General features: G+C 38.6%; 1 protein-coding gene across 1 annotated transcript; it reads right to left on the bottom strand.

Moving 5' to 3' along the window:
- Positions 1-4161: 4161 nt before the first annotated feature.
- LOC115105054 (tissue factor-like) lies at positions 4162-10436 on the bottom strand. Its single transcript, XM_029626596.2, has 6 exons — positions 10131-10436; positions 9733-9841; positions 7654-7847; positions 7252-7436; positions 5307-5481; positions 4162-4369 (listed from the first exon to the last, which is right to left on the bottom strand). The coding sequence occupies exons 1-6, from the start codon at positions 10204-10206 to the stop codon at positions 4242-4244; spliced, it is 867 nt and encodes a 288-aa protein (XP_029482456.1). The 5' UTR covers positions 10207-10436; the 3' UTR covers positions 4162-4241.
- Between the last annotated feature and the right edge of the window lie 286 nt (positions 10437-10722).

Here is a 10722-nt window from a genome sequence, read left to right on the forward strand (position 1 = left end):
GAGGGTGGGGTTTTGACTTTGACATGCTCACTTGACAACTAAAACAGGACACACAGCTGCGGTGATTGCTCTCTATCCAATCCTACCGCAGAACACAGACATTGAGACAGATCTTGCAATCAGAGCAGCGGATCTGACTGTTTTTGTAAGACAACACATCGCACATTTTATAACATGAGAAATACTCCCCGAACACCTTAGCTAGATGTCAAATTTCACGACTAAAACCTCCTCCGCAAAAACGTCAACTCAAGAAATCTGTTATTAATTTAATCTTAGATTCATTCTGACTATTTTGGGGAAGTAATTCTGGCTTTGTTCCTATGGTGTCTCATGGGGGACAAACATCCGTAACTGCCACATTGAACCACACCCCAAGACTGAAATCTTGTTTTTCTTAATGAGCAACAGAGAAACACATTCAGAATCATTGTGTTCAGTGGCTTTTTAAGAATAGGGTTGAGAATGTAGGGACAGACATGGATGAGAGGTTATCACACTGCTGACATAAAAGTTGATAGTGCCCTGAAAGGCCTGTAAACTGCAGACGGCCACTCAGTGTGGTTTATAGACTCATTTTAGAAGAGATGTGGATCATAAAACATGGTGTGCTTGTATGAAACAGAAATGGGATGTCTATGGAATTCAACGCAAAGATCACAGACTTCAGTTCTATATAAAGACAAACAGTTCGTTCACAGAGAGCTTGTAAAAATGTTCTACTTCGCATTTTGCTCATGAACAAAATTCCATCATTTTAATTGAATGTCACCACAACCAGTTCTATGTTTTCCTGAAAGAGAGCAAAACATTCACACTAAAGAATTTGTCTTGGTAACAAATGGTAACATTTTATATTAATGTCCCTTAAAAATATATTTCATAGTTGCAACATGCTGAAAATTGTCTCATGGTGTCCTGATCATCTCTCTTAAAGATGCAATATGTAACTTTTTCGGCAACCTGACCAAATTCACATAGAAATTTGAGTTATAGATCTGTCATTTTCATTGAAAGCAAGTTTAAGAATTTGCTGATCTGCTCTATGTGCGCTATTTGGTTTGGTACACAAGCTTCAAACAGCTGAAAATACAATATTTTTGGTTATGGAAAATTCACAGCGGTTTAGATGGTACAATGATTCTCTACACTATACTTGCTTGTTTTGTCACATAAACTGAAATTAGGTGAACTATTAGAATTTTAGCAACCACGGAATGGCGGAACGATTTCTTCATATTGCACCTTTAATAAACCATACAAAAACAAACTTACCACTGGATTGTGTGGCCAAAGAGCTCTATTTTCATGACGTCTGACCAAAGCACCCGTTCCAATCCAAGTGCCAATGCCGTTTAGCAAACTCCATGCGTTTACATTTGTTGGATGACATGAAAATAGAGTTCTTTGTCCATGCACACCAGTAGGGAGTTTGGCATCGAGATGAGAATGCATCAGTAGAAAAGAACCCCATACCTACTGTAAAATATGGTGGTGGATCTTTGATGTTATGGGGATATTTTGCTTCCACTGTTCCTGGGCCCTTGGCAAGATCAACAGTATCATGAACTTTACCCAGTGCCAAGACATTTTTGCCAAAAACCTGTTTGCCTCTGCCAGGAGGTTGAAACTTGGCCAGAAGTGAATCTTCCAACAAGACAATAACCCAAAGCACACATCGGTATCCAAACAGAAATGGTTAATTGGCCACAAAATAAACATTTTGCAATGGACATCTCAGTCTCCGGACTTGAAACCCATTGAATACCTGTGGTTTGATTTGAAAAGGGCAGTCCGTAAGCACAGACCAATGGATATCAATGGAACTGGAAACATTGTAAATGGAGGAATGGTCTAAGATCCATCCCAATGTGTTCTCCAATCTCATAAAACGTTATAGAAAAAGGTGCAGTGCTGTTATCCTAGGAGAGGGTGCACAAAGTATTACAAACTGGGGTGGCAATCATTTTGTCACCTATCTTTTTTTGAGAAAATGAAAGATGAATTGTTTAACAAAATCTTGTAATATTTGTAATATTATAAAATAATATATATATATACGTATATATTTTTTTGCACACAATATAGCTCAGTGCATCTGGGAAAGCATTGTGGTAAAACAGTAGACAACTTGTTCTGTGGGTAAATAATGGCTTGGATGGATTCAATGTTTTGTTTTGTCACAGTTCAGAGGAAAAGAGAAGTCTCTGAATCGACAAGTTGTTGTTTTAGCCTCAGGAAAACAATGTGAAGATTTCAGAGCATGTTTGTAGAGTTCCCTGAATGACTCCAGTCCTCCACAAAACTCCAATCACTCTTTTAATCAAGCGAGACCTTCACACCGCTACACATACTGCACATTCCTTAACTCTTACTGTTATTGTATGAGGACTAGATACTCCTGTAAGAGAAAAGGTTCAGTAAGCCAGACTTACATTATGAGTAACCTTTCCTTGAGACCTGAAGAGTTGTTTTAGGTCCCCGAAGCTAATGCCTAGGCTTTAGATCAGACTGCTAGCACAGTCTTGTGTCTATCCTGCTCTCCCAGGTCAGAGTTCATTGTGGTAGCCGGTCACTATCCTGTGTGGTCCATCAATCCCAATGGCCCCACAATGTGTCTTGTAAACAGACTACGACCACTGCTGAATAAGTATGATGTCACAGTCTACCTGAGTGGTCATGACCACAGTATACAGGTGGGTACGTTGTTTGGATAATTATCATGACCAAAAATGTACATTAAAATAGCAGTTTGAGGTGAAATAACCAAATGTTTTATGATCGCTATATTAACTTAAACTTGATGTTAACTAACTCTCCACACTCTCACCAGTTTCTCAGAGAGGATGATGGGAGTTCCTGTTTGGTCAGCAGGAGTGGGAAATGTCCACTTATAACATCAACACCCAAGTGAAAAAAAGTATATTATAATATGTTACAAGTATACTTAAATATACAAAAAGTCTCAAAAGTAATAACATACTTCAAAGACGAGATGTATTTTTCCAGTGTATCTGAAGTACAGTATAAATATGATATCATTACACTTCAACACAATTATTAAGTGTACTTTATATTCATTGTTTTTTTCAGTATTTTTCATTAAACTATAAATATGCTATCACAACACTTCAAAGCACTTATTAAAAGTGTACTTTATATTAATATTTTTTTCAGTCTTTTAGTATAGTATAAATATAATATAATCTACCTTCAATACATGTATTAAAAGTGCACTTAAAAAAAATATATATTTCAGTGTAAGTATACTATATGTTCATTATCATTACACATTACAGTGTGTTTAAGTTTAATGATAGTGAACATATAGTATACATAGACTGAAAAACAATAAATTTATAGTACACTTTAATAAGTGTATTGAAGTGTGAGGATAGCATATTATAGTATACTAAAACACTGAATAAACAATGAATATAAAAGTACACTTGTAATAAGTGTGTTGAAGTGTAATGATATTATATTTATAGTATTCTCCAGATATATTATTTGATTTATTTGTATATTTAAGTATACTTTGGAATGCATTAAAATAAATGCAGGCATCACGAGATAGTCAACAATGAACTACTGCAGGCCTAAAATGCTGACTGTTACTATACTGTATCTTTAATCCATTTACAAAACTGAAAACATCTCCTCATTCCATTTCCATTGATCTTTTAACCTTTGTGTTTTTAAAGTATTTGCCTTGGACTCCCCCAAAAAATGTGTGCATAAGATTTTCACAGAATTGTAATTGTATAATGTTTTGAAAGTTTTAATTACAAGTTGTTGTGTGACACTAATGTCAGTTGAATGACCTGTAGGTGCTGCTAGTTAGACCCTTTTTGCAGGAAACTACATAAGACTGATGTCTGCTGTGATAACACTCAATTTGCGTAACCTTCCCCCACTCTTCAACAGTGTCTCAAATCAAAGAAAAACACATTACCACAAATGAATGACAAGACTTTATTATGAACATGCCATCACAATCAAACAGAGTACCATATTAGTACCACATTCCACAGTTGTGTTTCATTTTGCTCTGATTATTTTACATCATGTTCTGTCATCTAACTGTTTGTTATTCATATATTAAAGATGTCCAGACAATACTCACGCAAAACAATTTAGTTTAAACATATAACCTATCTACGGAGCCCTCAAACCTTTAAAGCATCAATATATTTTCTATATGGCCCATGGCAAAATGTGTAGAATTGTAGGAAATTAACCTAAGGCTTCTCTCCATCGTCTCCACTAAAATGTTTTGCCGCGAGGTTGGAGCCCCCCCACAACCGAATCTCGCTTAGGGCCCCGAAAGCGGCTGGGATGAACCCAACGATCACTCCGATCCCATACTCTGGAGAAGAAACAGGGTTGTCGACCATTATTGGGCTGGACAATGATTCACACGCACGCACACGCACACACACACACACTCACACACACACACACACACACACACACACACACACACACACACACACACACACACACACACACACACACTCAGGCCCTAGAGTACTTTTAGGAAAGGACTTCTCCAGTGTTGCATTTCACATTCAGTCTAAACATTAGTAATTAATTTGCTTATTTTATCCTTCGCATTCCCATCCCGATTGGCCCACTAGGAGATAAGATCAGCACCTCTAACCCTCTTCTCATCATTCCTCACAGCGAGTAAGATGCACATGAATGATTCTACATTTGTCATACTAGGACTTGGCATTAGCTAAGTGGCTAAGGATTCGATATCTTCAGTACCACAGATGCATATCTGAACTCCCTTAAAAATATAATGGCCAACATGAATTATCGAGTTACAGAATATATTAAAACAGGGCCAGATTTCCTTATTGAACACAACTTGTCAAAAAGATAATGGCTGACCCATGAGCCAGAAATGTATACTGGAAAATAAAAGACACCAACCCTGCTACAGTACACCTCAGAAGTACTATTTATCCCGATAATATTTTTATTTTACTAGGCAAGTCAGTTAAGAACAAATTCTTATTTTCAATGACGGCCTAGGAACAGTGGGTTAACTGCCTGTTCAGGGGCAGAATGACAAATTTGTACCTTGTCAGCTCGGGGATTTGAACTTGCAACCTTCTGGTTACTAGTTCAATTCTCTAACCACTAGGCTACCCTCCCACCCCATATATACGTATACCACTTAGCAGATGCTTTAATCCAAAGCCATTTGCAGTACAGAGACAATGAGAGCATTCCATTTTAGTATGTGATCCCTGTGGGACTTGAACCCACAACCTTGGCATTGTTAGTATCCTTACCTTCAAAGACAGACTTATCGTCGCCCGGTGAGCACTGTCTTTGACTGAGCTCTCCCAGCTGATTGTCTGTGCTGCGGGAGGGGATGTAGGCCTGGACGTTGAAGCAGTAACTCACCCCAGGATCTATATCCCCCTCTTCTAGCTCTATCTCACTGCTTGCAGAGATCTTTGTTTTCTAGAGGGAGAAATACATAAAGAAGGCATGTCTTCTGATATATTTAATTTTGTATAACTTGTTCATTACTGTTTTACTATCATAAAAACATCAAATATGCATAACACACACAGAGAGATTCCCCATGCAATATAATCAGAAGTAAGCTTGCTAATCATCCACTTAGTGCATTTAATTTATACTGAACAAAAATATAAACACAACTTGCAACAATTTCAAAGGTTTTACTGAGTTACAGTTCATTTAAGGAAATCAGTCAATTGAAATAAATTCATTAGGCCCTAATCTATGGATTTTACATGACTGGAAATACAGATATGCATCTGTTGGTCACAGATACATAAAAAAAAGGTAGGGGCATGGATCAGAAAACCAGTCAGTATCTGGTGTGACAATCATTTGCTCATGCAGCACGACACATCTCCTTTGCATAGAGTTGATCAGGCTGTTGATTGTGGCCTGTTGTCCCACTCCTCTTCAATGTGCGAAGTTGGAGGATATTGGCGGGAACTGGAACATGCTGTCGTACACGTCAAACCAGAGCATCCCAAACATGCTCAATGGGTGACATGGCTGGTGAGAATGCAGGGCATAGAAACACTGGGACATTTTCAGCTTTCAGGAATTGTGTACAGCTCCTTGCAACATAGGGCCATGCAATATCATCCTGAAACGTGAGGGGATGGCGGTGGATGATTGGCACCACAATGGGCCTCAGGATTTAGTCACGGTATCTCTGTGCATTCAAATTGCCATCAATAAAATGCAATTGTGTTTGTTGTCCGTAGCTTATGACTGCCCGTACCATAACTCCACCGCAAACATGGGGCACTGTTCACAATGTTGATATCAGCAAACCGCTCGTCCACACGACGCCATACACAGTGTCTGCTATCTGCCCAGTACAGTTGAAACCGGGATTAATCCGTGAAGAGCACACTTCTCCAGCATGCCAGTAGCCATCGAAGGTGAGCATTTGCCCACTGAAGTTGGTTACGACGCCAAACTGCAGTCAGGTCAAGACTCTGGTGAGGACGACGAGCACGCAGATGAGCTTCCTTGAGACAGTTTTTGACAGTTTGTGCAGAAATTCTTCGGTTGTTCAAACCCACAGTTTCATCAGCATTCCGGGTGGTTCGTCTCAGACCATCCCACAGGTGAAAAAGCCGGATGTGGAGATCCTGGACTGGTGTGGTAACACGTGGTCTGCGGTTGTGAGGCCGGTTGGACTTACTGACAAATGCTCTAAAACAGCTCTGGCAACAGCTCTGGTGGACATTCCTGCAGTCAGCATGCCAACTAAATGCACACAAAGACTTGAGACATAATGGTACAAAACTGCACATTGTAGAGTGGCCTTTCATTGTTCCCAGCACAATATGCACAAGTGTAATGATCATGCTGTTTAATCAGCTTCTTGTAATGCCACTCCTTTCAGGTGGATGGGTTATCTTGGCAAAGGAGAAATGCTCACTAACAAGGATGTAAAGAAATGTGCGCAAAACAATTGAGAGAAATAAGCTTTTTTGCATATGGAACATTTCAGAGATCTTTTATTTCAGCTCATCAAACATGGGACCAACACTTTACATGTTGCATTTATCTTTTTGTTCATCATAATTATATTCCTTAGCTTGAACCTTTAAGGAGCATACATCATTGATGAACGTCTGTCTCACTTGGTTCGACCCCAGGCCCTAGAGTACTTTTAGGAAATGTAAATATCTAGTGTAGGGCTGCCATTTTTATTACCCTCCCCTTTAAGCTTACCTTGCCAGTGCTTGTTGCTTTTCCAAAGGTGACTTTGTACTGCAGTTCATCAGCGAAGACGTCCCGGATGGTTCTCTGTTGGTTCTGCTCATTGAACAGGGCTGTGGGAGGGTCTTCTACATGCAGGGTGATCTTCCTCTTGTCTTTGCTCACCTCGATCTTGAACTCAGGTCTACCTATAAGCGCTGGAAGGGAAATACCATGAGAGGTTGACAAGCTGCTTGTCACACCTGGCGCACACTCTTCTTTCTCCCTGTGATTTATAGAAGAACCAACATTTCTACACTGGCATGCAGAAAATGGGCCTGATACATGGCTGTTGATTCCTATGGCACCACAGGTGTCAACAGCCATGTATCAGGGCATGCAAAAAATGTGTCATTGTATGGCTGGGGTACCTACTGTCATTGTAAGGGCTGAACCTCTCCGAGGTTGTGTGGGGGAACTCTATGAGGTCAGAGTTCACACCAAGTAGGGGTTTTGAGAGGACATCAGCGGAGTATATGGCCTTCAGGTCCACCAGAGAGTTGGACAGGTCACACTCTGTCTCCATAGTCCTGATACAGTGTTGGTTCTTCTTTCTGTTCTGACCGATTCTGAAATAAAGAAGATATTTATGATACAGTCACAACATCGTTCTGATACTGTTAGCGTTCCTCTCTCTGTTCTGGCCAATACTGAAATAGACATAATTGTAGGTTTCAGTCAAAGGATTATCATTATCTTCAAACATGTTTTTTTGTTGCATTTAGGTCATTCATTGGGTCTGGATTGGAATCTTAGTTCAACAATAAGAAAAGTACCAAATATGAATCTTTGACTTGAATCATAGTATTGAGCTCTTTGCACCACATATCACACACATTGTACTTCATAAAAAAATATTTGTATTTTTTCTATTTTCAGCTCCAAACTCCCTTGATCTATTCGACGGTACACAGAAAATTGGCCGGTGTTGATTTTTCAGTAACATTTCTAGTGTTCATTCAGGAGTTAAAGTGGTGTAAAATAACACTCAGTGGTGTAAAATAAAGTGTTGGTGTTAATAAACAGAGTTATTGTTTTACAATGTTGACATTAAAACAGTCCCATCAAAACCACACCTGTTATTTTCATATTTCCCAGCATGTTTTTTAGGATTGTTTTTAATATCTGTGTTTTTGCATGTTGCCAACATTGATTGATTGATTGATTAATTAATCTTATGCTACACCAAGATATAGAACACATTTTTTACAACTAATCCAATCAGTTAGTAAGATTTATAGCACCCATTAAGGAAATAGTTGTTCCCATTTAAATGGTTTAAGTACTGTTTTTAAAAATTAAGTTTACTAACCATGTCAATTAATTAAGAATGCAGGTTCCTGGTGAATAAAAATATCTAACTTGGATACCTAACTGGCTGGATTGCAACAGGATTTCCATATCACTTTACAAGCCAGCATAATGTGATTTGCAGGCCTGATGAGGCCTTTTAACCAGGTGTTTACTAACACTACCGTGTTAGAGTAAAAATGGGCCATCAACTAGGCCAATAAGCAAGACCTTATGATATACAATATGTAATGTATTGTCATAGTTTCATTTTAATGATAACATTCGCCTAGGAACTCACTTGGTGAAAGCCACAGGACTTCAAAAGGAATGAATTCAACAACTAACAAATATAGTCATGGGTATTAACTCTACGATTTAGTCAAAAAGAAAATGAACCCTGGGAAATCTGCAAATTAGGCTTTACACCATCCAGTGTTAAAACAACACCAAAAATGATTTACTGTAACACTAAAGGTTTTAACTTCTTACACTGAGAAAGTGTAACAGCGTCAGCACTAAGCAAAGTGAGTCCAGTTTACTCTGAATCAAGTGTTATGTTTTACACTGTAGGTGTTGCGTATTACTCTACAGTAGAGCTATGCTAACACTACAATCGAGTTCCTTTGAACAATTCAAGAGTAAAAAGGGAACACGGAAACACAGTTAAATCTTTACCGCTTTCAAAAGTGTTATTTTAAGACCAGTACAGTGGGGATCATATGTTCACTGAAAATTGTGTACATTTGAAACTTTCCAAGTTAAATGTACACCATTGACTTTTTCTGTGTATAAGATGCATGCATTTCTGAAAACCCTTTTAGCAGATCAATAGTGTAGTCTGATCGCATCAGTCCTGACCCTGACTCTTCTGGGTCAGAGACTGAGACTGGGAATAGGTTAGTGCAGACCTCCCATGATAATGTGATTATAGGCAACAACTTTTTAATATTTCATGGAGACGTTTCATTTAATGAATAGTATAAGGCAGTAATGCAGCATTTGGTAATAACTTGATATGTCGGCAACTGACCTTTTTTAACCAACTATTCAATAATGATTGAAGTGCCCGATAAACACACTATTCCATGGAATGATTGAAATTGTTCTCTCTTCCTGTAAATGCATAAACCAGTAATATCAGTATGTGAATGATTTACTTACACTGAATATTCAACGGTGTATGAATAGTTGGTGGGTTCAGGATCCCACAAAAGCAGTGTTTTGAAGTTGATAGACAACCAAGAAACGTTCTGTGCCTTGGGATAGTCCCCTACAAAAAGAGCAAGATCAGTTTAACTACATGTAATGTTAGACATTGACATTAGGTACATTAGGTACAGTGTGCCTTTTCATGAGAGGGTCACAGGGTGCATTGCCTGTACTGTAAATCAGGCTGGTCCCAAGCAGTCCCAAGAAGTTATCAACAAAAGATATGGACATTATGGCTTTTAAATAATGCAGTAGGTCTATGTGCATAAGTATTTTATTTATCCACACTATTTGTCTAGTGTATAGCTTTTAGGATTGTAGGCTATATTTTAATAGCCCATTTGCCTCACCTGAAACACAGTTTGTAAAGATGAGTACAGTACACAATTTTGTTAAAAAAAACATTTTCCTTTCCATTCTCATCATTTTATATTCCAACAGGTAAGTGTAAAAACAGTAATCCGATTGGATTGATCCGTGCACGGTTTCTTTAATCAATATCCGTCCTTAAACAACGAAGACGGATAATAATTTCGACTGCATGAATTCCTTTTTCTGTCACCCAAAATATTGAATTAATGAGCAGAGACTGTTTGGGCGTGTAGAGGAGCAGCTGCAACAGGTTACGTGTTCTATCGGTTTCAAAGTAAAAGCTATGTGACTATCTGACGTTACATGACCATTGCTCCAGCTAGCAAGCTTTTCGATAGGTTAGTTACAATAAGGGCCACCAACAAGTAATGTGAGTTAATTAGCTAGCTGCCTTGATGGCTTTACTGACAGACAAGACAGGGAGTGAGTGGTTTCGCGCACTATCTGTGTACACACTGGCCAAGGATCGTTCAAAAGACTATCCTATCCAGCCCCAGCTAGCACAGCTTACATAGGCTACCAAGTTTTGACCATTAGCCTCTCTCTCACTCTGCCATTAAGTTAGTATTA

This window comes from Oncorhynchus nerka, linkage group LG22 (genome assembly GCF_034236695.1).
Source record: "Oncorhynchus nerka isolate Pitt River linkage group LG22, Oner_Uvic_2.0, whole genome shotgun sequence".
Lineage (NCBI taxonomy): Eukaryota > Metazoa > Chordata > Actinopteri > Salmoniformes > Salmonidae > Oncorhynchus > Oncorhynchus nerka.